Source organism: Ammospiza nelsoni, chromosome 3, assembly GCF_027579445.1.
Source record: "Ammospiza nelsoni isolate bAmmNel1 chromosome 3, bAmmNel1.pri, whole genome shotgun sequence".
NCBI lineage: Eukaryota > Metazoa > Chordata > Aves > Passeriformes > Passerellidae > Ammospiza > Ammospiza nelsoni.
This window is the reverse complement of record NC_080635.1, coordinates 6,672,908-6,700,662: the sequence shown is the minus strand read 5'-3', so window position 1 is coordinate 6,700,662 and position 27,755 is coordinate 6,672,908. Positions and strand designations below refer to the sequence as shown.

The 27,755-nt window shown below is 41.9% G+C and overlaps 1 protein-coding gene across 1 annotated transcript in view; it reads left to right on the top strand.

The window, feature by feature from the left end:
- XDH (xanthine dehydrogenase) overlaps positions 1-27,755 on the top strand; it is a 51,980-nt gene that overhangs the window by 4,701 nt on the left and 19,524 nt on the right. Inside the window, exons 2-21 of the mRNA XM_059467386.1 lie at positions 2,467-2,524; positions 4,707-4,803; positions 5,951-6,059; positions 7,517-7,643; positions 8,414-8,475; positions 9,187-9,255; positions 10,024-10,092; positions 10,551-10,637; positions 13,333-13,474; positions 14,049-14,141; positions 15,084-15,235; positions 16,033-16,126; positions 16,923-17,032; positions 19,684-19,868; positions 20,869-21,037; positions 21,448-21,537; positions 22,601-22,770; positions 25,156-25,279; positions 25,652-25,771; positions 27,322-27,418. Coding sequence (XP_059323369.1) covers positions 2,467-2,524; positions 4,707-4,803; positions 5,951-6,059; positions 7,517-7,643; positions 8,414-8,475; positions 9,187-9,255; positions 10,024-10,092; positions 10,551-10,637; positions 13,333-13,474; positions 14,049-14,141; positions 15,084-15,235; positions 16,033-16,126; positions 16,923-17,032; positions 19,684-19,868; positions 20,869-21,037; positions 21,448-21,537; positions 22,601-22,770; positions 25,156-25,279; positions 25,652-25,771; positions 27,322-27,418 — 2,224 coding nt within the window. The remainder of the gene's footprint in view (positions 1-2,466; positions 2,525-4,706; positions 4,804-5,950; positions 6,060-7,516; positions 7,644-8,413; positions 8,476-9,186; positions 9,256-10,023; positions 10,093-10,550; positions 10,638-13,332; positions 13,475-14,048; positions 14,142-15,083; positions 15,236-16,032; positions 16,127-16,922; positions 17,033-19,683; positions 19,869-20,868; positions 21,038-21,447; positions 21,538-22,600; positions 22,771-25,155; positions 25,280-25,651; positions 25,772-27,321; positions 27,419-27,755) is intronic.

Genomic DNA, 27,755 nt, shown 5'->3' with positions numbered 1-27,755 from the left:
GACATTTGATTAAAAAAAAAATAAAACAAATTGCCAAACACTAAGAACTAATAGGGAACTATTTCTTTAACTGCAGTATCTAAATTGTTTGATCCTACAACCAGAGAAGGCAATGGATGGAATTCAGTTTCTTCCTGTACAAGGACACTGGGGGAGGTGAGCAGGAGCTGTGGTATTGAGCTGTGAATTATATTGTACTGGGCATCAGAAAAGATGTGTTATCCCCACCCACAGGGTTCTAAAATATTTTAAGAACAAATCACAGCAGGAGATTGCAACAAACCACTGGAGGAATGATATGCTGGAGGACAAGCCAGCATCAACAACAGTGAGCAAAAGGCAAGAACAGCAAAAAATTCTTACTCTGTGCCCAGCAAGAGAGACTCATCAGCCAGCATCCTCCCACCAGGAATCTGAAGTGAAGAGAAATGATTCCTTGATCTGTGATGTGTGAGATCTGTGTTAATCCAGAATCTTCTCCAAACTCTTACCCATATCTCCCTCAGATCCTTAGTCTCTGCCAGGATTGCAGGTATGCAGCTCCAGTGGAGTAGTTTGAAGTGGCTGAAGTAGCAATCCAGGGCTGTTGGCTGGAACAGAGTAAGGCTGTGGATTGTCTGCGACATGGTGGGAGACACTTTCTGATAAAGTTGAGCAAAGCACCGGCTTTGGGACTTCACATGTTCTTACATCATTAAAAGTACATGGAGATAAGTGGTTAAATGAAAAATGAAGGACTGGGCCTGTCTTTTAGTTCCTGCTTCCTGAAAAGAAGCCAGTGGGCCAAACTTTTAATTGCTTGGTTTGAGTACATAACTGAGCATGTCTTGCACTCTTTCAGTAAAACCTCTTGAGATCTATTCTGTGCTTATATCAAAGAAAACTCTTTAGGTGTTGTAAAGTTTCTTCTCTGTGTCTGGCTATCTTGGAAGCTGCTTTGGAAGGGTTTGCAATGGCCATTGGCACAGACACGAGGAAGAAGCTCAGTGTGACAGTGGGAATTGCTGGGGCTGGCTCTTTGCCTATGGGATGGCTCTGAAAGGCCATTTGTCCTCTCACAGTCATGTTTGTAATTTCCTTCTCGTGTCTATTTGCCAAGAGGCTGCAGAGGGTTGTATGTGCTTACTCTGAACCTGGTCATGGAAGAGCCCCTGCATGCTTTTATTTATTTCTGTGCATCCAGGGGGTGAGGGAACGGGGGCGCTCTGCTGTGAATAGCAGCAATGGGTGCTGCATGATCTGCAATATGACATTCCCAAACTAGAATGGACTCTTTTTTTTTTCCCTGTAGGTCATCCCCAGTGAAGGAATGAGATGTGCAAAAAGTGACCAGTTGTGTTTTGCAGCAGCAATTTTATCAGATACTTCCTGTTTGAGTTCACCGTTTTAGAATTATGAACCTTGTCTCTTTAGGATAACCATGTCACGTGTCAAAGGCATAAAACTGGAGCAGGACAGAGGTTGTGAAGGTTTCTTATCAGTGAGAAAAGAAACTTAAAAAAATACTTGAACAAATGACCCCTGTTGCAATTTGCCCTCCAGACTGGGAGTGATTAATTCAAATAAACTGTAACTATTGTACATAGGACTTGCATAAAATAAGAGCCAAGAACATTATTATATTCTGGCACACAGTGAATTTGGAAAAGTTTCTTGACACTTGATAAATAACAGAAAAAGGGGAAGACAAGCCCTGTGACAAGGGCAGAACTTTGGTTTCTGACCACTGGGCAGAGGTTAAAGTAAAATGCTTTGTCTAATGGATAATTTCTAATTAACTCTATTAATAGGATGGAGGTGGCTCAAAATATGCAGCAAAACTGTTTCCTTTCTTAGAATTTTGTATTCCCACCTTTAGGATGGCTACTACTGTAATACTCATTGATTTAATGTTAAAAGAGAGGAAGGAGAAACGTCAGAGGATTTGTACTTGCTGTCCATCCTGCTGCACCTGTGTTGTCACATTCTAGTTTCCACTGTTAGGGTTTTTCTCTGCAAAACCTATTACTGGTGCTCTTTCTGTCATTCTGTTTATCTGCTCATTTTCTCTCTCTTCTCTGTAAAAGAAAGGACGGAGTTCAGTTACTCACAGTTGACAAAGATGAGACACCATTTGGGACATGTCAGGAACCCAAGATTTTAGTACAAAACACAGTTCTTCCTTTTCTCACTAAGTCTTTATCTTCTCACTACTGTTTGGCATTTTTGATGAAGGGTTTTTTAGGTTTGCCTTAGTTTGCCATGACTGAAAAATTCAGATGCATATAATGTATATACTTCCCTCTGACACAATAAATTCAAGGAAACCTTGTGTCTGGACACATGACCAACATTGCTGAAATAATCTGTGAATTTTGCTTCCTGCTTTGGAAAAGAAGTTGCAGAAAGACCAAACTTTCCCCTTGCAAGTAACTTATCTGTGTTGTAAAACGTTTTGTGTTTATCAATATCTTTCCCTTCTTGCAGGTGGTGGAAAAAGATGTGGATCCAGAAACAACCCTGCTAACTTATCTACGGAGAAAATGTATCCACTGCCAGAAATAACTGCACAAGGCTTTAAATGCCTACAGCATTTCATAATTGTTTACTGTTCTTTCACTTGAGTACTGGGCAGAGATTTTGCACATAGTTTAAGAGGGAATGCTTTGCATTGTCTGGTATTTCTTGCTAGCAAAGATTACAGCTGCTATTCCAAACTTAATAACAAATTTTAAATTATATACTTTAAATGGTTTATTAATACTTTAAGGAAAGGCTTGTAATTTCACAGAATTATAATATGATGGAAAGGAAGCAATAATGAGATGGCAATAAAATTGAAGGAAATGTAAGCTTGTTCCACAAAAAGAATAAGGAATTTTCTGGCCAAAACATCATATTGGCTAGCTAACATCCCATAACTGATAACCCTGTGCTGTTTATCAGATGGCCCAGGGAGGCAGGTTCAGAGGCAGGGGTTCCTCTCATGTGCCATGGGTGTGTTTACCTGAGCAGATGCAAGCAGTCACGTTTCACCCCTGCTTGAAACTGGTCACCATGTGAGTCACAGCAGCTGCAGGAGCCGAGTAGCTATTACTGTCATGATCAGGCTCTGCTCCCACAGGTAGTGTCATTCCATGTTCTCTGAGTTTTTGCCTGGCCAGCTGGGTGTGTACACCTGCCAAACTGTTCACAGCTGTGTTGGTGTATCCATGCCATGCTGCTGTGTTCCATTTGTCTGGGAGCTGAAGGAGGGAAGTACAGGGACATGAATCACACCCCTCTTGGAGGTTCCCAGCAGAACTATCAGCAGCTCAGTTTATCTGAGTATACCATAGATGGATAAAGGTCAGGAGGAAATATAAGTGGTGTTACTCTTGTGCCTAGGTGTGCCTGTCTTACTGCCAGAACTTTTATGTCTAAGCTTGTAGATAACTAATGCAAATAGCTTTGTAAAGAGAGAATCTGAGCCCTTCAAAACCTGCTGATCTTCTACATGAGCGTTCTTGTTAGGGTCAGACAACACTTTGAGAAACATGTTTTACTGAGGCAAGTTAGCACTATTGTCAAGAGAAACATTGGATGGCATGGGAAAGCTGTATTTCTGTTCAAGCAGGCACGTGGTTCTATGCAAAGCAATGGTGGTTTTAAGGACATGGTTTAATTGTGGATTTGGCAGCCTTAGGTTTGCATCAAAGACATGGTTTTGTGGTGAACTTGGCAGCATTATGTTTATGGTTGGGCTTCATGATCTTAAAGATCTTTTCCAACCTAAATGATTCTATGATTCTCTAGAAACAGTCAGTGCCACACTGTTTGCAGTGAAGTCAAGATTGAGTTCCCTCCATCACAGTGTCTGTTGCTTTTCCAAAGGCTCTGTGATACAGGGAAAGGCACTGATGATCTCAACTCAGCGTCCATTGCCAAAGAAATAGCTGATTTTTACCCCACCAGAAGTCTCTCAACATTGGCCAATTCTCTTTGCAATAAATAAGTGTCTAATTAACTTCTAACGAGCTCCCCGGTGTCTGGGCAGGGGTTCTGTGCATCTCCATGAGTTCTGGCTCTCAGTGTCTCCTTCCTACGATGCTATGGGACCCAGGCTCCTGGGGGAGTGTGCATGGCTGGTTTTGTCCCTATCAATTGGCAAGCCATCAGAAATGGGGTGGCCAGACCGTGACTTTGGAGATGCAGGTAGTTTGTGAGCAGTTCAAGTGCAGCTCCCAGCCAGTGCTGAACTGTGTAACTTGTAGCCCTGAGTGGCTGCCCTTCCTGGCAGCCTTCTGGGTGGTAGGAGTCACCAGGTGCAGGGAGAAGTCCGGCCCCACCACTGAGAGGCTGAGAGGTGCTAAAGGAGGATGTCACTGTGTGGCTCATGGATGTGGCTGCGTGCCTGAACAGCTCCTGCTCAGCAATTACCACTGCTTTATCTCCCTTGTGTCATTTCCTTTTCTGACTCATGGAAAGTGGGAACTGTTGCAGTTGAGGATATTTTTTGTTTGTTTGTTTCTGAGAGTGTTGGAGTGTGGGCTGTGGCCTTATGAGGGGTGTGGGTGTTGATCTCAATAGTCACATGCCAGCTTTTGAAACTTTGCTTGTGTTAAATTATTTAGCAGAAGAAAGGAGTGATTTGCTTCCAGCAGGAACTTGTTCCTCAGCCTTGATTGATGACTTGAGCAAGTTTGTGCTAACTCTTTTCGTGTTTTCCCTAATTCCTGTTCTCTCAGTGGGCCTGTGTGGAACCAAACTAGGCTGTGGAGAAGGTGGATGTGGTGCTTGCACTGTTATGATATCCAAATATGATCCCTTCCGGAAGAAAATCCTGTATCCTTTGCAATCTGAACTCTGCAACAGAGAAATAAAATGGGGACAGATCCAGGTTCCTGACATACCAGATATGGTACTACTTAAAAAAAAAAAGTTATATAATGAATGTTTCTGCCAAAACATCATTTTTCACTTTCAGAACATAAGCTCAGAAGGCTGAGATAAGAAAGTATTTTTTTAAAGCATTGCACGGTGTTTATAAGGAAATATTTCTTTGTGCCCTGCAATATCTGCACTGACTCTAATGTTAACTTTGTCCTGCAGCAAACCATATAATGATTATTGTGATAAAATCTTTATTGTTATTTTATTATGACAATCTCATTTCTGTATGCCAGCAGATATTAACTTTTTTTCTCTACTTGTACTGCAACTTTCATAATTATTTCCTGAGACAAAATTTCCTCCTCTTCTCACTTTAATTAATTGAAAGGGGAAACAATGGAATAAAAACCAAGGGAAATTCAAAGAGAGGATGAGACAGAGACAGGCCTCAGTTTAGTTTTACTGTGGGGATTAGAAAGCACTGAAATCTTTAAGATATGTGGAATAAGGCTTGGAGGTACTGTAACTTGGATCGTCTGAGTGGTTCTGCTTAATAGCATGACCATGAACTAGATTATCTTTAGGGTCATTATTCTGTCTTGATAGAAATGAGATAAAATAGCTAGTTCTTATAGGAGTTTTGGCAACATTAATCTCTTTTACCCTCAGTCTAGACTTTTTCCCCATGTGTGCCATCTAGAAACAGCTTTCTAGCTAAAAGAAAAAAAAAAACCCAACAAAACTCCAGTCTCTTATGTAACTTGGTAAGTGTCCAGCTGCACAACATCTTGGTATTTGAAGTCTGCCCCTGTAAATTACTTATGTGGGTTATGTGCAACAAGAAGGTTTAAAGTTGCTGTATCTAGGTGAAATCCTATGGTGTATACCTGGATCAAACTGGAAGAGAAATTTATTAGAATTTTGGATTACTGGGTGCTGCTGTAGGACTTGATTTGTAATTAATTGTTGTATCACATCTACTTAAATGCTCCTGTTGTGTTCACTGCTGTATCTTCTGAGTACTCTTCACTTCTCCTGTTCCATTTTTCCTTTGCTGGGCAGAGCTGTCAAATGAAATGACCTTAATGTAGTGTTTTAGCCACCATACTGCCAATGCTTGTCTCTTCCCTGTCTGTGCCCTGCATCATGTGGCTGTAACTACTGTTGAAGGCATAGGGAACACCAAATCCAGGCTGCACCCAGCCCAGGTAAGCTATTAATACTGGGAACTTAAAAACCTTCTATGCATATCTTCTTGTGCTACTTAAACCTGTTCCAGGACACTGGGACCTCCACTAAAGCCATGGGGCTGTCTCTCCACGTGAGCAATCCATACTTGCAGGAATGGCTGAGTGACAGAACCAAACTCCTGAGACAATTCTAGGGTTCTGTTCTGCCCCAACAGGTTAACTCATCTATCCTGGCTGAATTGCCAGTGCTTTTGTCCTTGGGCTGCATTTGCATGGCTGTATTTGCTCCACATCCTGGTCTGGGAAGATTGATGTTGTGAGGAAAGCCAATCTAACGACCTGGAGCTAGGAAATATGAGAGAAGTTTGGGCTCTCCTATGGCCTTCCACAAATGACTTTGGTTTCTGATCTTGCATAGTTAGGAACCTTCCCTGCAGTAGTGAAGTAAGTTTTGGTTCATTGATGTTTCTGGAGTCTCAAAATATTCTTGGTGAGAAGGAGTGACAGGAATGTGCATCCTTGCTCTTGTAGCAAGGTGTTACAGTGCAGCCTTGCCTCTCTTTGTCAGACCTGCTGCTTTAAGGTAAGCTGTGATTCATGTCAGCTTTCACAGGGGGTAGGACTTGTGCCAGCATCTGAGGGAGTGAACAACAAAGTGAAAAATAAGTTCAGTGTGCGTGAATCGATGGCAGCCAGTCTGGTCTTTGTCTTCTTTTCTCTCCTCCCACCTGAAGATTCTGACAGCTAAGTTTTGAAATTCAAAATCAGGTCTAGGCAGGTAACCAAAAGCTTACTAGCATGGTAAATATGAAGAATTCCTGATCTCCTTGGAATCTTCTAGTGGCCCTCAGTCACATTTTGAGTTCAAAGCCTGTGGCAGTCATATTTTCTGGAAAAATCCCTTTGCCCAGGATTCTTCTCATGGGAAGCTGAGAAGCCTCACAGAAAAAGAAAAACAATTGACTCATTTGCTTCTCCTGTGTTTTGCTGCTTTGAAATGTCTTTGGAGATTGGTTATCTAACTGGTGATTGTTTCATTAGTTTTTGATGTATTTTCACTCACTGGCCAATCACAGCCAAGCTGTGTCAAGACTCTGGAGAGAGTCACAAGTTTTCATTATTATCTTTTTACCCTTCTGTAAGTACCCTTTCTGTATTCTTTAGTATAGTATAGCATTCTTTAATATAATACAGTATCATAAAATAATAAATTAGCCTTCTAAGAACATGAAGTCAAATTCACCATTCCTTCCTGCCCCAGGGCACCCCACAAATACAATAAAAGCCTAGGTGCAAACTTTTCAAGCTGCTCTCCTCTTTGAAGGCTGTCCCACAGATTAATTGACCAGAGGACATCTGATGATAACTCCTCTGTGATACTGAGTTTTGCTTTTAACACTAGTGTAATAGAAACAAGCACAACAATGAACTCACCTTGATATTATGGGCTAATTGTGGTTTTTACTTGATCTCAGGAGAGAATAGCCAAGAGTCATGGGTCCCAGTGTGGCTTTTGCACTCCAGGCATTGTCATGTCCATGTACACATTGCTTCGGAACAACCCCGAGCCCCACATGGAGGACATTGAAGATGCTTTCCAAGGTAATATTCCCAGCCCTGCAGGGGTGCAACCTGTTCTGCTTTATTTACATCTGCTTCACTCAGTGGGGTGGAGGTGCACCATTATTTAATGTATTTTGTTAAAAAGAGCTGGTGGCTGTGAGGCTAAGAAGTAGCTTTTTCACTTGGAGACCAGCCAGGTGCTATGGAATGAATGTCATAGTTCATAAGCAGGACCAAGTGGCCTCAGTCTGGGATTAGGAGCCTAAAAGGTGGCCTGTCCTTGAGGGGCATGAAAGTGTCCTTGTTTATTCATTGCTGTCACAACAGCCTGCAGAAGTGACAGAGAACTTGTCCTCAAGTCAAGGACCAAGACAGCAACATGCAATGATGGAGTGGGGCAGAACCCAACTGTGTAAATCCTGTGAGAGGCTGCTGTTATTGCTGAGGTTAGAGTCATCGCTGTGCTTCCAGCAGTGATCTGAGAGGAATGATGATGCAGGAGAAAGCAATCTCTGTGTAATTCAGGAAACAGACTAGTTGGTATACTGATAAGACTCACACAATTGAGATAAATGAATACTGAATAAGACAGATTGAATTTGTTCTAAATGAATTTCAGTTTAAACTTCAACAAAAAGGAATGGTAGGGTTGTTGCAAGGTTCCTAATGAAATTTTCCTCCTCCCATTTTTTTCATTAGCTGTATCAAGATTTGACAAGCTTTTATGGGAAACAATAGAATGTTTTAAAAGAATATAAATTTTTAGCCCGATGACACTAAATCCTTATCCTTTTGCTCTGACAATGCAGGGAACTTGTGTCGGTGTACAGGCTACAGACCCATTCTGGAAGGATACAGGACATTTGCTAAAGTAAGTGGCTTTAGATGATGTGTTGAAGAAACCTGGAAAGCTTGCTGTTTTTCTCTCTGTTACTGAAACATGCCATGAACTGAAATAGGGAGGAAGGAAATAAATATGCTCCAACAACCCAGCTCCAACTCTTGACCTCTGTTTATGTGATTCATGTGTTAATAATTCAGATAGAGTAAACACTTTACTCTCTCCACTTCCTGGGGACACCTAAATAACATCCATCTGATGGAATCTTTCTGGATTACAAGAAATCAGACTCTGTAATTCTTTTCTGTAAGTCTCAGAAAAATTCATCCTCTCTCCTTAATACAGCTGGCAGCTGATCCTGGTGTGGACAGCCTGTGAAGGTATGGTGCACTGGTAGGGACATGCTGTGGAGAAATTTGCATTTTTGAGCAGGAAAAGCTTTGGAAAGAAGTTGAAATCACCATTTCATAGCTCTTGCCCAGAATTCTTCTGCTGGTTTGGGTGAAGTATGAAGCTTTTCCACGAATTTTCTCAGGGTGGTTCCAAACCAGAACAAGAGGTTTATCAGCACAGTAGGCATGCATGACACACTGCAGGATATTGCCTTCCATTGGCAAGAGAAACACCTATGTGGTTGGCACCTTCCTTCTGCTTTGGATATTTCTCTCAAAAGGAGATCAAACCTACTTAATTTCCTTGAAATCTGCACTTTTTTTCTCAAAACAGTTTTTGTTCCCACAGGACATGGATTGCTGTGGCAAAGTTGCCAATGGCACTGGATGTTGTCGTAGTGGGAAGGAAAATACCATGGTAAGCTGGATGTTAAGACCCATAACCTCAATTTTCAATATAGCATTGGAACGCTGATGTGTTAACACCTCTCTGGCTCTGCTGTGGTGCAGATACTCAGAAGTTCTGAGTTTTTGTTGTCTATCTCTTGGAAAATGCTGGGAATATATGTCCCAATGGCCATCATGATGTGGGATTTAACATGTTCCTTCTGAGTCTGCAAGGAGCAACCCTTCTGTCAAATAGCATGGTGACAACTTAGCAGCTTGTGGTGCACTGAAGTGATACATTTTCTGTGAAAACAGGTCTAAATTCCCCACTCTGATCTTTCCCAAACTTTGCCATCCAGTGATGAATGAAGCAATTTCCTCTCTGTTCCAAAACTGTGCAATTGAAATCTTTTGGAATATCTGGAGGGGAAAAAAGTTAATCACATTGAATGTATCAGTCTAGGTACAAAACAAATGAAGGAATGGAAAGAAGAAATTGGTGCTTAAGGTAGTGTGAGTATAAAATAAACTTAGGAAGCAGAGAATACAATGAAATTCATTACCAGAAATTTCCAAGGAATTTCTGTGGATTGGTTTTAGGAAGCATCCAGTGTTGCATGGAATAGTCCAACAATTAAGACTGCTTGGAGTCCTTTCTTTCAAGCAGTTTATTAATGAAAAATGTGATTGCAGATTTCTGAAATCTGGGGATTGATAAAAGAGGAGGACTATATTCTGTACAAGTCACAACATTCTGACTATGTTTAGAACAGCTGGAGTGTGCTTTTTTCCCCTTCAGAATGGGGGCTGCTGTGGAGGCAAGGCCAATGGTCCAGGCTGCTGCATGAATGGAAAAGAGGACAGTGTGGTAAGGTGCCTCTCAACTAGTACTTGTAGTACTTTTTCCTTTATTTCTGATGTTTTAAAGTCTTAGATCTGGCTCATTGCATGCCCAAGCCTGGTGCTTTTATTTTACCAATATCTAGGCAAAGCAATTTAGACTAATTTATATTTTATGGTCACAAGAGCCTACCTCAGAAAAGGTGTATTTGACATGATATAACATGCCAATGTGAAAGAGATGTCACTTCTGATTGACTAAAATGTATTAGTGGGTTGAGGGTTCTGACAAGACATGCAGGGGAATCAGAAAAATATGACTGGAGGACCTTAAACGCTGAATCAGGTGGCATAATTTTGCTGTGTTTGCTATGTTTTGCTCTATGAAATAGTAACAGGGATTTGAGTTGAAAGAGGAATGAGTTATGGTTACATGTGGAGAGCTTTTTCCTCAGTCATTAGCCATTTGCATTTCCTCTGTCACAGACTATGACCTCCTCCAGCCTGTTCAATTCTTCTGAGTTCCAGCCACTGGATCCCACCCAGGAGCCAATCTTCCCACCAGAGTTAATGGTAACTTCATTCAGAAAGAAATAGCAGTGATTTGTTGGCTTAGTTGTTCTGCACAAGGTTTGAGTGACTCTGTCCTGAGGAAATGGCAGGGCAAAAATGGCTGCTAAGGAATGAAAATGCATGGGCATGAATCCTTCCCTGTTTTATAAAACACAAGGTGTTTGAGCCAGGGTGGCTTAGAAGAAATTTGCAGGCCAGGTACCTGCTCCAGCAGTCTGGCTTTCTTTCTGGTTCTCACCATATGTCTCCCTGCTCTTGGGTTGCCTTCCTTCCCTGTCACTGCCTGTCCGGGGGTGGAACAGTAGCTAAAATCCAAATGTCAATTGACTAGGTCAGATGTTAACTTCTGCATCAAATACAGATATATCTGAGCTTTTCTCCCTGTGTTACCTTTACAGTGTAGGAAGAGAAGTAGCAACTTGTGGTGGTTTTGTATGAGAGGCATTCATGGAAGTGATGTCAAGTTTTTAGCTACTGGAAAGTTTGTGTGTTTTTGTAAAAAACACATGTTAAAGATGAAAGAAACTCAGGATTTTTTCCTTTCTTTTCTGGCTGATAGAGGTAACAAGGGTTGGGTGGTTTTTGCTGTGGGCCTGGACCCTTTTCCCAGGGTATTTTCCCCCTGTTGGTTTTTGGGTAGGGCAAGAGAGGCCGCAGGGCCGATGTTGGGCCTGGCTGCCATTTCTGACATCTTAGGGCTACTGAGCAGGGCCAAGCTGGACCTGCCAGCCCCTAGAGCTGCCCTGGGCCAGGCTGGCTTGGCCAAGATCCCACCACCATTAAATATTCACCCATAACCATGGGTGGGGCAGAGGAGAGCCCATCAGCCCCCCTGGCCGCAGTTCCCACCACAAACTACCAAGCCTGGCCTGGGTCAGGTAATCATCTACAAACTATTACCTCTTAACTCCAAACAAAATATTAACTCTTTCAATGCTTCAGTCCTCCCCTGAGTGAGAGAAGGAACAAAAATGCAGACAATGTAAAGGAATTCACAGAATGACCAAGTTGAAAGAGATCTTAAAGATCATGGAGTCCAACCAACAGCATGAAGACAAAGTCAATGAAGAAGCAATCCTGGATAGGAGAAATGAGGAGATACCTTTGGTTTTAGAGTGAAATCCTCTTGTAAAGATATGAAAAAAGACTCTTTCCCTAAAACACATAAAGGTGTAGAGATGAAAGTATTTCAATTGTAGATATCAAGCAAAGGCCTTCATACTAAAGTAAGCAAATGTTCAAGTAACTGTAATCCTATGAAAAGTTCAAACAGAGAAAGACAAAAAAGTTATAAAGATCTTGTGCCCTTAAGAAGAAAATAACTTCAGAAGTAAATAATGAGAACTTTTGCCTTTAAACAACTCATCTTCAAAACAGTACCCCATAAGTTGACATGGCCCATAAACACAAGTGTGAGAAAAACTTGTAGAAAATGAGAGGAATTTCACAATTGCAGATTTCTCCAGACAGTTGCTATACATAGAGAGAACCACTTTTCTTGTAGAGGAGTCTCCATAACATTAACAAAAAAGACCATTTTAGAAGTAGTAAACTGACTGAAATTTTAGGTTTTGTTTCTTTACATTGTCATTGGAACAGAAAAGATTGTGGTGGGAAGAGCAGTGTCCTAAAGATATTTTATTCTAATTCCTATTACTCTTTCTTTTAGTTACTATTAATAAACTTTCCTTTATACTCTTTTAGTGTTTCAAACCTACTTTACCTTTCTCCTAATCCTACCTCACAACAAAAATTAAATGAGTACACTAATAATTAACCAAGACTAAACCTATCACACATTAATACATTAACCATAAAATCTCAAATTGACAAAGCAAAACCACTACAGAATTACAAGGTGTAGCTGAATACATATCTCAAATAGTTGTCTTTTCAAAAAACTCCCCTCACCACAGCAGGAGTAAAAGCTGGTTGGCTCACAATGACATTAAAAGTTAGGTGAGAGGAGTTCCTCTCCATGTTTCATTCCTGTCTTTTTCAAGGATCCTCCCCCTAAGCAATGTGTCCCAGCCAGGAATCTAATCCAGCGCATGACGCATTTACAGCTTCCTTCTCATTTAACAACTGAAATTCAATCATTAATTCTGCTGCTTTACCCAGCTTAAATGTGTTATGAACTACAGCATGAGTGGGTTCTCTTAGACCATAGCATGAGATAGATTCAGCTTGAGATAGGGCTCCTCTGTTTCTTCTCCAAGATGTTCTCCTGCCCAAGGGTTGATTTCATGTTTTTTTTAGTCACTGGGTGAAGTAGTTAAAAGGGGAATCAGAACCTGGCCTAGCAGGTTAATTGCAGTTCATCTGTGCTAAAAACTGGCATTTTTGGATTGAGATGAGAGTGGAAAACCCGTTGAAGCAACTGGATCCACAGGCATGTGCCAAAGCCTTGGTCAGATGGAGCTTGCTGGCACAGATCTTGCTAGGGAGGTATGGCAGCAGGATGCACCTGGCAGTGCCAGGAAGGGGAGAATTTCTGTCAGGATGAGAAAGACTTCCATCACATCCAGCAGAAGGATGGGGAATGGCAAACTGCCAACCACAGTGTGGCTGTCCCAGCCCCCTGTCAGTAACTTGGCTGAGATGGAGCCCGGTGTGGCGCAGGCATGGGCAGCATGTGAGCAGGGATTCTTGGCTGGATGTAGGGGCTGAGCTCTGTCTGAATTCCCTTCTGCAGACCCAGAGTAACAAACAGCAGAAGCAGATGTGTTTCAAAGGCGAGCGTGTGATGTGGATCCAGCCCACGACTCTCAATGAACTGGTGGCTCTCAAATCCCAGTACCCCAATGCCAAACTTGTTGTGGGGAACACAGAAGTGGGTAAGAGAAAGAGCTGATGCTTATCATGAACAGTTGGAAAACCTTCCATTAAGTATTTTGTGAGAACAGTGCAAATGGAAACCTCTTTCATGTCATTGCTTTAAAAAAGCTACTTATTTTCAGGTTGTGTGTAGGAATAGATTTAATCTACCTGAGAAGAAAATCTCACAGTGAATGTTTTTCTCCATTCTTTGCTGTGGCAGGTGTAAAAAATGCTATTCCAGATCTCTGAGCCTTTGTGCTATTTTGTGGAATTTTGAGGAGAGGAAAGTGACACAGCATGAAAAGTCCCTATAATCAAATTAATTCAGTTGTGAAAGTTTCATTTTGAAGGACTTTTCAGTGAGAAAATTCTCAAGACTTGAAATCTTACTGCCTTCTCACACCAAATAGAGACTTTTGAAAACATAAGTGATGAGGAGGAGAGTTCAGACATATTTAGTAAGTCTGGAGCAACTGGTTCATTAAATAATTTCTAAATGTTGTAGGGCTTATTGTATTAATTTTCCTTTCTTGAAGGACTATGTGCAGCAGTAGCCATGTCACAGGTACCAAACAGTGTCTTTTCCTTAAGGTATTGAGATGAGGTTAAAGAACTTCCTGTATCCAGTGATAATAGCACCAGCATGGATCCCTGAAATGAATGCTGTTCAGCACACTGAAACAGGTGAGCAAAAAAGAGGCAGAACACCTGTGAGGTGAGTGGGGACTCCATGGAAGAATAAAGAGGGTGTGAAGGAAAATCCCCAGATTAAAGATTGTTTTCTGTATATGTTATACCTTTCCCATTTTCCCACTGGAAATCAAGTGAGTGATGTGTAAAAAAGTGAGCTGGGCATGTTTAGCCCAGAGAAAAGGAGGTTCAGGAGTGACCTTATCACTTTCTAGAACTCCCTGAAAGGAGGGTGTAGCAAGGTGGGGGTCAGGCTCTTGTCCCAGGTAACAAGTGACAGGACAAGACTCAGACTCTGCCAGGAGATATTCAGATTGGCATCAGGAAGAATTTCTTCACTTGAAAGCATGGTCTAGCTGGGCTGCCCATGGAGGTAGTGGAGTCACCATGCCTAGAAGTGTTCAAGAAATGACTGGATGTGACTTTTGGTGCTGTGGTTTAGCTGGCGTGGTGGTATTCGGGCAGAGGCTGGACTCAGTGATCTCTGGAGGTCTTTTCCAACCTTGACAATTCTATAAATCCATTGCCTTTAGCTTTGTGATGGAAATGGGTCAACCTTGCAAATGGAAGTACCTAGGACAATTCAGTGCATGTGGCCCCATGTCTGGTAGGATATTTAAAGTGTGGAAACTGGAAAGGGTTGGAGTTCACCTCTCAAAGGACAGACTAATACCTAAAGGAGACCAATATTGTTAATAATACACTGATGCAAAAGGTGTTACTGTCATGTGGGAGACAGCACCAGCACAAGCTGTGGTTTAAAGGTGAATTTTATTCTGAAGATGTGATGTTTACATGCAATGCATTCTAAATAGCCTGGTGTAGCTGAAGGTCTAATTGAACTCAGTGGCATCTGAGCTTTGCAGACACAGTAATTCCTTGTGTATACCTCAAAATTTTGGAAAACAATGTTTCTTTTCCTTTGTTTGTTTACAGGGATCACCATCGGCGCTGCCTGTACCCTGAAGTCAGTAGAGGAGGTGATGAGGAAGGCAGTGGCAGACCTTCCTCCCTACAAAACAGAGATTTTCCAGGCTGTCCTGGAGCAGCTGCGCTGGTTTGCGGGGCCTCAGATCAGGAATGTTGCTGTAAGTGACTCAGGAGCGCCAGGGGCTGGAGCTGGAAGCTCAGTCTGAGGAGCTTCCCTGCCTCAAGCAGCGTTGGTGGGCCCTGAGCATCTCACAGGAGAGCGTTTGCGAACCTTGGGAAAGAAACCAGCACACAAAACTCAACCCCAGGAAGTGCTGGGGTCTCAGCTGGTGTCTGCTGCACTGGTGTCACACATGGAAACATGGCAGTTCTCCAGCTCTTCCATTGCTGTTATCACCAAGTGGGGCAACTGTAGTGAGATTTGACTAATTGAACCAAAAAAGGTATTTAGAGTGCTGGATGAGCTTCAAAGAAGCAGGTGTGTATATATAGCCATGACAACTAGGGCAGTCATAGAGTTAATGTATCAGAGCTGGCAAATTTTCATCTAGTTTTAAAGGGAAGGTGTGTTCAAACTCTATGTCCTCTAAGAAAAAAATATCAAGCAAGCAGCTAAACCAGCCTACCAAACAAGAACTTTTGTTCCACAAGACACTGGGCCATGCATTTGTTTTGCAGCCAAACCCCTTGGGTCCTAAAAATACCCTTTTTAGTTTCATGGATCCTCCCTTAATAGCAGGTACAGTGATTGCACAACCATGCCAAAATTCATATGAGGTTTAAGCATAAGGTAGTCTTGATGCATTACCAAAACACTATTGTAAATCTGTTTCAGGCAAATATTAATATTGTCTGAGACAGCATATGATTTTGTGGGGCTTAGGTTTTCTCAAATAATTAAAGGCCAAAAATTGCTTAGAATTTTAATACTTGTGATGCATTATTTTCACTCTAGGCTATTGGTGGGAACATAATGACAGCAAGCCCAATTTCTGACTTAAATCCTGTGTTAATGGCAAGTGGAAGCAAACTGACTTTGGTATCAAAAGGTAAGTTAATTACATTTTCCTGTGGCACTGAGGGGACTGGGATAGTCAGCAGCCCTCTGCCATGGGTTGATAGGTCAGGCCAGAACTTGAAAGTGGAAATTAACATTACTAATCTGAGTCTTCTGTGTTTTCAGACTTTTTGAGGTTAAAGTCCTAAAGCTAGACCTAAGGTTGGCTTCCTAAAGAATTTTGAACTTCTGTGCCAGATGGAATCTCTGGTACTGTGTATATGCTTACAGACACATCCTTGTGAAGAGCTGGTTGAAGATGTGTACTAATGAAAAACAATAGGCATTAAATAGTTTCTGTCACTATCATACTTTAATCCTTCTGGCTTATTCAGATAAAGACTGAAATGTGGGGATTTTTTTCCTAAGAAGAAAGCCAAGCATCTCAGGGTTTTTTTTCCTTAGGAATTTTTTTAAAATATATCCTTGAAGTAACTGGACTGTCCAGTCAGTGGACTGGGTTTGTATGCAGGCTATGGAAAGGAGAAAGAGGAGTATTTAATTAGTATTGGAAACTGGCTCACCTGGAGGCTAAGCTTTCATTAGATAAAGAAGGAGATCTGTTTTTATCAGTTTATGTACAAAGAAAATTCAATATGTAGGCAGAAGCTGTCATAGAGTTTATAAATACCAAAATAAATCTCAGAAAGATTTTCCTGATTTGGAAAGAGAGTGGAAAAATGAAATCAGATATCATATCAAGAGTGATTTGTGTGGTTTTAAGACTTTTCCACACATAATATTGCCATTTTTCATTTATTCACCACTGCTGTCCCTTTGCTCTACAGAGGGCAAAAGGACAGTCACCATGGATGAGAAGTTTTTCACTGGCTACAGAAAGACAATAGTTAAGCCTGAAGAAATACTTCTCTCTGTTGAAATACCCTACAGCAAAAAGGTAAGCTTGTAAGAAAAAACTTCACTGTCTGTGGAGCTAAAATGCTGTTATTTAAGTGTAGTTTTCAAAGTTAGGCACCTTTCCCCACTCCCAAATGCTTTTGTAGTCCCAAGTGGACCAGGAAGCAAGTGAATTATTTGGAGAAAATTCAGCAGCACACTTTTCTTCACAAGCAAGGGGAGCAGGGCTCTGTGATAAAGTATGGTAAGCTCAAGAATTTTTCTAGCGCAAGGAAGAGAAATTTCACTTTATCATCTGAAGCTTTTTGAGTGCATTTGGTAATGATGAGAAGTGTCAAAATGTTGTTCCCAGAGGTAGAGGTTCTGCTTGAAAAGCAGAACAGAAAAGGTTTTAGCAACTTCTGATCCACAGTTAATGTGCCAAAGATTCCTGCCTAATTTCTGTGAGCTTATATGGGAAATGAAATGGGCAAGAGTCAGTATGGATAAAAAGGGAAGTTCAGTTTCTGCATTCTTGCAAGATGTAAACCACAAGGACTGGCTATTAGGGCATTTTGGCTATGTGGGCTTCCAATGAGGCTGTAGCAGCATAAACCACAACTGATTCAGTGTCTAAGAAGTAAAACTCTGCTTTTTTCCTTTAGGGCTGAGCACATCAGACTGTAATTTTATGCTTGTGAAGGTGTTTGCCTTCTTAGGGCTTGTGGCTCCTGGTCATAAGATGCAAGGATTTGCAGTATGGTGATGCATTGTCTTTATAAATAGAAAGCACTGATTTACTTCAAGTGCCATTGTATTATGGGACAGAACAAGTAAATCCCTTGTCTATCCTCTCAATTTTTTCGATTTAACTACTAAAGGAACAAAATTATTTTATTTATGGTGTTTTTTTCACCTATTTCTGGGCAATCCTTCTTTGGTCTTGTGATAAAAGCATCACTTTTTGCCAAAATGAGAAACATGTTTGAGGTTGCCCAATGGAAAGCACCATATTTCTCCATCCATATGGAATTGTCATTGCAATTTCACAAAACAAACAAATGTTTACAAGCAGGGGCAGTGGCTTCAGCCCTATGTAGCAGGCAGAGTTTTCTGCAACTGTGGTTTCCTCATGAATGAAAGCAGGGCTGTTTCAGCACACAGCTTGATAGTTTGGGGGTTTTTTGTGGGTGGTTTTTTTTTTTTTTTTTTGGTTTATCTTTCTTTGAAACTGATGTTATGCCTTGAATTCAAGTAACTTGTCACACCAAGGGTAAAACTGGCCAAAGAACAGAAAGAATTAGCATGCTCTGTTGTTTGCCAAGAGACCCAAGCAGACACATGATGTGATGGTTCACTTACCTACACTTCAAGTGAGGAAAGGTCATGAGTGCCTTTCCTCCCACAGGACTCTGAATGAAGAAAATTAAGGTGTCCTGTGAGGACTGAAGGCAATATTGCCGTCTTGTTGCAATCCTGCTATTGGAAATCTCTTGATTATGCAGTCAGAGAGGAGGCTGCTTTTTCTCCTCTTTGAAAGCTAATTGTTTTAGCAAACAGAGTGGCAGAATGTCCTCACTGGAAGGATGCTATTGATGCTCCTCTGCTATTATCTGCTGGCTGCTGAGTAATTATTAGGATTCAGGAAATGAAGCACACCCTTCAGTTATATCTCCAGTAACAAGTGCTTGCTGCACAAAAGGGGCCTCTTGTGAAACTGTTGTCATTGTCAAGAGGAGAGAAATTGTTCTGTCTGATAATGACAGAATTGCTGTCCACTTCAGATTAGAGGTAATTAATGAAGCAGACTGCTGTGCTGTGTGGAGTCACTTGGAGAGAAGAAATTTGTCAGAAAACTCTCCAGAAGGGCAGTGAAAAGGCATCAGACCTGATTCCTCTCTTAGCCTGCAGGGTGCCTGAGAGCAATTTGTCCTCACCTGCAGCACAGGCAGGTACTGAGAGGACTGACCATGCTGTGGCTCCAGGGTGTCACCACTGCATGGTGCATCCTGGTAAAGTGTAAATCTCATATTTACAGCCACTCTTCATAAGGGAGCTGCTGAGTTTTGGGCACTGCAGTTGCTGGTGTATTTACAAGAATTTCCTTGCTCTGTGGAGACCTGGATGGTAACTGAGAATTCTGTTTCCTGTAACAGATTAAATTTTCTTTTATTAATTGTTCTGGTCTACTGAATAGACTGAATTATTAATACTGAATTATTCTGGTCTACTCTAGAACTGAGAGACATTTGTGATGACTGATTTCAACACTTGCAGATTTCAAAGACTTCTGAAGGGAAGAGGTTTAGGACATGGATTTTACTGATCAGACTTTCCAGCTTAGCAGCCTGTGAGGAAGAAAAACTTGTTGAGAAACTGTAATTTTGTTTATGCACAAACAATCTGTCTTGGTTCTTCCTCTTGAAATATGGAAAAATGTGACAGGCACAAGCAGATCTCTGTCAAATCTTGTTTCCCACACAGTCCTAGGCTTGGTAACATCCACTGAACTGATAGATTAGAAATTAATCACTGAATTATGTGAAAATAAACAGCACTTCCTGAACAAACATGTCCTGCTTTGTCCTGCACAATGAATCAACCAGAGCCTGGAATAGCTCATGCACTTAGAGATAGGTAAACAGCTTGTCCACATTTTCACTCCAAAGCATGCCAAGGTAGAGGATAAAGAAATATTTTCCTGTTTTTCAGGGTGAATACTTCTCAGCTTTCAAGCAGGCTTCCCGTCGTGAGGATGACATTGCTATTGTGACCTGTGGGCTGAGAGTCCTCTTCCAAGATGGCACAAGCAGAGTGCAGGAGATAAAACTAAGCTATGGAGGAATGGCTCCTACTACTGTCCTGGCACTAAAAACTTGCAAGGAGCTCACTGGCAGGTAGGAATTTTTCCTGTGGTAAAGGTTGTCTCACGGAACAGTAGGGATTTTTACAGGAGCAGTTTAAATATCGAAAACATCCAAAATGCTCTCTAAAAGTACATCAGAAGAGAAAGGGGAAGAAGTATAATAATGCTTCTGCAGCAGTGTGTTTTGTGTAATGCCTTGCTTACTCCAGTATGCCTTACCCTGAAAGATCCATGCCATTCCCTCATTCAGAGAGACATTTTCTTTCCAAATTCACTCATCAGTTGAAGTGGACAGCAGCTAGATGTATTCATGACCTACAAAACTGGGTTCATTTCAAATTGGATGGAAAAATCAGGGTTTTTATCATGCAATAGCTTTGCCATATCTTTAGGGAAGGTAATATGAGCCCAAGATGACAGCAAAGCTCACACATGTGCTATTAACAGATAAAACTGCTAGCTGTTGTTTGACACCTCACGGTAACAGCACAAAGCTGTGTCAGGGCATGTTTAGGTTGGATATCAGGGGAAAAGTTTCTTCACCCAGAGGGTGGTTGGGCACTGGAGCAGGCTCCCCAGGGCAGTGGTCACAGCACCAAGCCTGACAGAGTTGAAGAAGCATTTGGACAATGCTCTCAGGCACTTGGTGTGACCCTTGGGCTGTTCTGTGCAAAGCCAGGAGCTGGACTGGATGATCCAGTCTCAAGCTGCACCAAGGGAGATACAGTCTAGAATTAAGGAGGAAGTTTTTCACAGAAAGAGTGGTCAAAAACTGAAATCATCTACCCAGGGAGGTGGTGGAGTCACCATCCCTTGATGTGTTTAAGGGAAGACTGGATGTGGCACTTAGTGCCATGATCTAGTTGAAGTGTTAGAACATGGGTTGGACTCGATGATCTTAAAGGTCTCTTCCAACCTAAAAATTCTGTGATTCTGTGATCCTGATGGGCCCCTTCCAGTTCAATATATACAGAAGAGTTAGCCTGCCCTGGTGAATTTAGGTCTGACAAGGTCTCTGTGTCCCCTTGCAGAGACTGGAATGAGAAGCTGCTGCAGGATGCCTGTCGCCTGCTGTCGGCTGAGATGGATCTGTCTCCCTCAGCTCCTGGGGGCATGGTGGATTTCCGACGCACGCTCACCCTCAGCTTCTTCTTCAAGTTCTACCTGACAATCCTTCAGAAGCTGAGCAAGAGTGGCACTGTGAGTGCTCCTTGGCAAGGAGAAACTCTTTGTATTGCCTTGGTGGGGGAGGCACGGGGAGAGTTCAGATTTGAGCAGAGTCCCACCTGATAACAAAACCCATGCTGCAATAGCTGCCAGGGCTGCCCTACTGCTTGCATAACAGTGAGTTGTGTGTCTTCCCACTTGCTTCCTTGTGGCTCTGTGGTTCACAGGATGATTCCTGGGCTTCTCCCATTTGCTGCATTACAAGTGGTCTTGTGGCTCTGTGGTTGTTCTTGGCACAGAGCCTGAGCCTCACTCACCTTTAACTCAGTAGATTATGGATTACCTTAAGTGGGAGATGGAGAATGGAAAGTATCCTGAGCCACTAGGGGATGTGAGAAAGGAGTTGGAAGGGAAGGTGATTTTCTTTAATATGTCTCTGGCAGAAAACTATGTGTGAGCCTATCCCTTCAAACTACATCAGTGCTACAGAGCTGTTTCACAAAGATCCCATTGCAAATGCCCAGCTCTTCCAAGTAAGTAGCAGCTTTCCCAAGTAAGTAGCAGTGTCAGCATGACATAAATGCAGGCTTTTCTGTAGCTCAAACTGTACTTCTTATCTTCTTGTCTCCCTAAGTATGGTCATCACATAAACTTCGATAATGCCGTGCATGTAGCTTGTATTTGGGTCTCAATCCTTTTTTCATTTTTGGATGCTATTCTTTCCTATTATTGCCCAAGAGAGCCCAAGCTTTCTCTGTTGCTGAGGCCTCTATAAAAATTGCTTTTCTTTCTGTACCCAGCTCTATATCCAAACTGAAATTCCCCTTTTGTTTTCCCCAGTTACAGCCAGCCTTTCTTGGCATCCCTCAGGCTTCACACTCGTGTATCTTCTTTCTTATTTCTCTGTTAGTGACCCAATCACTTCAGCTTTGAGAGTAGCATCCAGTTTCAGAACTTGAGCTTTCTTATGCAAGATGTGAAATCAAACCCTTCCCTTCCCATAGCAATTTCAAAACCCAAACTACTTTCACTTCATTCCCTACAGCTCCCCTCTGTGTAGCCACACCCTGTGGCACCTTGTTTACCTTCCTTTCACACAGGACTGAGCCCCCATCTCATTCCCCATTCACTAGAATGTCCCACAGTGCTCTTTGCTCTTCCATCAATGCTTCCATCCCCTTCCACCCTAGCCAGCAGCAGTCAGCCACATGTTTTACTGCAGGAAGTGCCCAAGGGGCAGGCAGTGGAAGATATGGTGGGCAGGCCTCTTATTTCTCATTTCTTTCTTATTTCTCTGTTAGTGACCCATTCTCTTCAGTTTTGAGAGTAGAATCCAGTTTCAGAACTTGAGCTTTCTTATGCAAAATGTGAAATTAAACCCTTCCCATAGCAATTTGAAAACCCAAACTACTTTCACTTCATTCCCTATAGCTCCCCTCTGTGTAGCCACACCCTGTGGCACCTTGTTTACCTTCCTTTCACACAGGACTGAGCCCTCATTCACTAGAATGTCCCACAGTGCTCTTTGCCCTCCCATCAATGCTTCCATCCCCTTCCACCCAAGCCAGCAGCAGTCAGCCATGTGTTTTACTCCAGGAAGTGCCCAAGGGGCAGGCAGTGGAGGACATGGTGGGCAGGCCTCTGGTGCACGTTTCAGCAGCCAAACAAGCCAGTGGAGAGGCTGTGTACTGTGATGACATCCCTCACCACGAGAACGAGCTGTACCTGACGCTGGTGACCAGCACCAAGGCCCACGCTAAGATCCTGTAAGTGCTGCTTCTCCCTTCCAAATGTTGGAAGCATCCTGTTCCTGGTGGCTTGGAAAGTATCAATCTGTCAGGGTGTGGGTGAGGGAAAGGTTTTGCTTAGGTGGGAACTCCAGTTCTTTGCACATTGTTACATGGAGGCGAGCTCTGTGTGTGTGTGACAGCTGCCTTGCAAGCTGTCAGTGGGAATGTGAGGGAACCGACACCAAACTTTGGGCTTTGCTGAAGCACAAAAGCCCTCAGCCTAGGCCAAACTTTGTGCATTTCCCATCTCTTATACTCAGGCATGCAGGATTAAAAAGGAGCAGGGTAGGAGAGCACCACAGAGGTTGGGATGTCATTTTAATCACTAACTGGAGCATGCAGCTTGAAGATTCTCCTTCTATCTGCCTGAAAAATTAGGTTGTAAGATGCAATTCTACCAGCTGTCCTGCTGGTGGGTCAGCTGTGGGCACTGGGCTTTGCCTTGCACAGTGCCTGCCTGCACTGGCTCTGATCAAGCCCTCTGCACAGAAGTCATTTGTGAATTGGCTTCAGCTGTCAGATGTAGCCCTGTTTGTGCTTGGTGGACAGGCCAGAATTTGGAAGTGCAGCTGTCTCAGAAAACATCTTGTCCATCCAGGGCATGACTGGTACCTAATTTATAACAGTAGTGAATAACCAACTCCTGAAGGCCAATCCTGGCAGGTAATGCCATCCATATTCTCATATGGATTTTAATGCTGTCATATTGCAGGACTGGCTGCCCCCACAAACCCTAATTTTGTTTATGTGGTGGTGGTTCTGCAGGCTCTCATCTGCCCTCAGCTGCATTGATGAGGGCCACTTTGTGTTCCACTGCCTTGTGTCATCCTCAACAGCCTTTCCAAGTGCTGTTCATTCCTTAGGCAATGCTTCCTGCCTAGTTAGGCTTCCTGTGCAGAGCTTTCCCATTGTGCCATGGGATGCACAGATGCAGTAATTGGCTCTCAGGTTATGAAAGAAACTGCTCTGTTCATCACAGTTAATTTTTAGGTGTTGCCATGTGCAATGCAGACACTTAAGTGTTGTTACTGCCACCAGGGCAGATGGGGAGATAGAGAAGGCATCCCATCCATGCCTGTGTCCACAACATGCAGTGTTTTCTAGAAGTTGCTGTACACAATCCCTTGCATTTATGTTGAGTGCACATATTTCAGGCTGGGAGTCTGTAGCATTCTGCAGAGGAAGTAGGAGAATACTTAATCAGGGGGCAAAAGTATCAACCTATGGTTTTGGCAGTCAAAATATTGACTCTGAAAGCTTCCACTTCATCCTAGTCAGATTTTGAGCACCAAGTGTAAATCAGACTCCAGCTGCCTCTGCATTTGTAACTAAGGGAAAGTGTTAGGGGGTTGTTTGTGAGCTACTGCTGCAGAAACATAGGAAAGAGACCTTCCTAAAGAAAAAGAGCATTTTGAGTTCCTGCTGTCTAGGGGCTCATGTGGGAAAGTTCATTCATACATTTAATGTCTTTTTCAAAAACTTTGTGGCTCACTGGGATGTATTAACAGCTGCTTTCAGGCACAGTTTATATCAAAGTTTCAGGAATCTAAACAAGTTGCTGAAAAAATTTATAGAAGTTGCAACAATTTATAGAAGGCAATAAATGATTCAGCCAGCAAAATCAAAGCCACAGTACTTCTACTCACAGCTGTTTCTCTGTAAAACCAATGTACAGAATATTGCAAAAGGATCCTGAAAGTCTTTTGTAATATATTTTTACAAAGTTCTCCATGTAAAAATTAAATTATATTGCCCTTTTTTAGTTATTTTGTCACTGAGTTTTAAATCTATATATGACTGAAGCAGACAAGCATTTTGGGTAGATACTTTTGCTGATTACCAAAGACAGCCTTTCATGAAGGTTTCTGTCCTTTTGAGCATCACTTCTTTTGCATCCTGTTAAAAGCCCTGAAGCTTCCTTATGATTGGTCCTCAACAATTTCTCTCTGACTCACCCATGGCAGATGATACATGTCTGCACTAAAATTTCATATTTATCCATATTCTTGCCATCATGGCAGCTAAGAAGACAGTGGGGGCACAGCTTCACTAACACCAACTTGGTATCAAAGAATCTTTAGTACGTGTGGCAACTGGATCAAGTTCAGATATGTCTTGGGGAAAAGATGTAGGGCATAGTCCCAAGAAGCAGGGTGCTGATCAGTCTCACAGTCAGGATTAACATTTTCATATAGATCCCAAATTATTTTAGTCTCATATGTTATGCTGTCACAGTCTCGCATGATATTCATGTGGCATAGCCAAACTCAAGGAAATCAGGCCTGAATTTGTATTGGAATCTCATAATTGCTTACACAAAGAAAAAATGAGAAATAACACTATCTCTCCTTCTTTCTTTAGTTCTATAGATGCATCTGAAGCTCAGAGTGTTCCTGGGTTTGTGTGTTTTGTCTCTGCCAAGGATGTTCCTGGCAGTAACGTCACTGGCATCGCTAATGATGAGACTGTCTTTGCTGAGGATGTGGTATGTAGCTAAAAACAGCCTTTTTCGATCATGCTGCTCGGGATGTAACATTGCTCATGCTGTCAAGTCCTCTACCTTATACAGAGTTAATTCTAACTGCACTGGGGTCAACAGAAATCTGTAAGGGCCAAGTCCCTTTGCCCTATGCCCCTCTCCTCTGTCATCTCCACAGTTCTTCTCTAAGCTGCAGCCCCCTGGGACAGGCTCACTCGCTCCAAATTTGCTTGTGATTATTCTTCCTGGGTGCTGATTTTTAATAGACTGGTCTGAACAAGCTGCATAAAAGGAATAGATAAAGAGAATGATCATGAGTCTCTCATGGTAAGTGCAAACACACACCCCGGTGATGGTGGGTCCCAATCTTGCCTGTAGGTCACCTGTGTGGGCCATATCATCGGTGCAGTCCTGGCAGACACGCAGGAGCATTCCAGGAGAGCAGCTAAAGCTGTGAAGATCAAGTATGAAGAACTTGAACCTATTGTCACAATTCAGGTAAGATGGCTCAGTTCTGCATCTGCAGCTGGCTTGGGACCCTCTGCTGTCCAGTTCTGTTCTCACACACATGGTTACTGAGCCCCACGTTTTGGTTGTGTTTGTGGGTGCAACAGGACACTGATAGAAGGAATCATTTGTGTATTTAAATATAAAGAGGGTACATCTTTGGTGTCCTGCTGATTTAGAGTACATTAACTTTTTCTGTGCTATTTAAAGCTGAAACAAATAAATCAAGCTCAGGGAGATAATGTTGTGCTCAACAGAAAATTGTTTAAATAAACAAAGTTACTGTGAGTTACATTCTTGCCCACAGAAGCTTGGTTTTAATATTCTCAGGTCTGACCCTGCTGGCTTCATTGATATCCATTCCCTCTTTATTCTGTCATTTATAACAAGAAATAACAAGGTGTGAAAATGTCTTTTCTAGCTCTGTCACTGCACTGCTTCTCTGAGATTTCTGTAGACCACTTGTCTAGTTTCTAAGCTGATGAAATTAATTTTCAGGAGTTCACTCCATGCTGTGAACTGTATGGCCGCAGTCTTTAAGTGGTTTTTCTCAAAGCTGAAGAAATTAATATCAACAATGCATGATCATTTCATGCCTTTTTAACTAGAAAATTTGCTGACAAGGTCTCCTTATGAGACAGTAAAAGCAAATGATAATACCTGCACAGCATTCATTTCTAGAAATGAGAAAGAAAAACGTATGAAGCCATTTTTAGTGGAGAAATTAGAAACACGGGATTCTAATGAAAGGTTTTTAACAGTCAGGATTTCATACCATGTATTTTGTAATGAATTTTACATGAAATTGTATTCATGTAAATAGAGTCTGTGCACTGTCTGGTGCAGACATTGGTACTGTCATCTGAGGACAGAGATTTGGGGTTGTTTGGGTGATTTGTGGATTAACAAACAATGTGTGAGACCTTTGCCTTTTCTGAGGCTTCTAGTTGTTCATTCACCCAGGGAACGTGAGAGTGGAGCCAAAAAACGTGCTGGTGTTTTTTTGGGTTCGTTGCTTAATATTTGGTGGGGGTTGTTTTCATCATGGAAAGCTTCAGTTTTGGCAAAAGGAAAATGCCTTTGTTAAACTTCCCTTATATACTTCCCTTTCTATTAGCTCAGAAGTGAGCTACTTCTGCACTTCTCATCTGAGAGGTTTCATTTTCTCTTTTTATTTCTCTTTTTTTAAATTTTTTTCCCCTTTCTCCCACCCTATGGGCTACAGACAAGAGTTAATATAAGTTGTAAGTTATGAAGTTATAGCTGTGGTGGTTACAGGCCTTGAGGTTCTGGATCCACAATGTAAAACAAGTCACAAGGAGTACCTTAAGATTGTCCAACTATGGTGATGTTGGTTGTGAAATTGCTTTGTTGCCAAAAGTTATTTTCTATTGCTTTTAGTCAAGTCTCTTGGCTACTACCATAGAAAGTGTCTGATAAGTTCTTGTGCTTTTTATCTTGGGTATTTCTTCTTCATTTAGAGGAAGGTTTGATTTCATTCCACTTAGACAAAAATGTCCTTGTGTCTTTCTGTTTCCTAGGAAGCGATTGAGAAAAAATCTTTCTTTAAGGATATAAAGAGGATTAATAAGGGAGATGTGAAGAAAGGATTTGAAGAATCTGATCACATTTTGGAGGGTGAGAATAAGCATTAATAAGTCTTTCAAAATAGTATAGTTTGTGACAAAAGAAGTCAACTTCCTTTTTTTCATATGATACTGAGAGTAAGGTGTGCAGGACTAAATTTCATATAAATTTCAGACTGATATACAAATTTTATTGTTTCAAACAGACCTGGATGCTGCCAGCTGTGCCCCCAGAAAACACTCTTTTTTCAATGAAAGCACACATTTTTCTTGAGCAAATATTCTACAAACTGTTTTTTTTCATTTTCTGAAATTTTTCCCTGTCCAGACAGGGATTTAGTCTGGTCTAAATCTTACAGAGAGCCAATTTCCTTTAATCTGGTGTATGG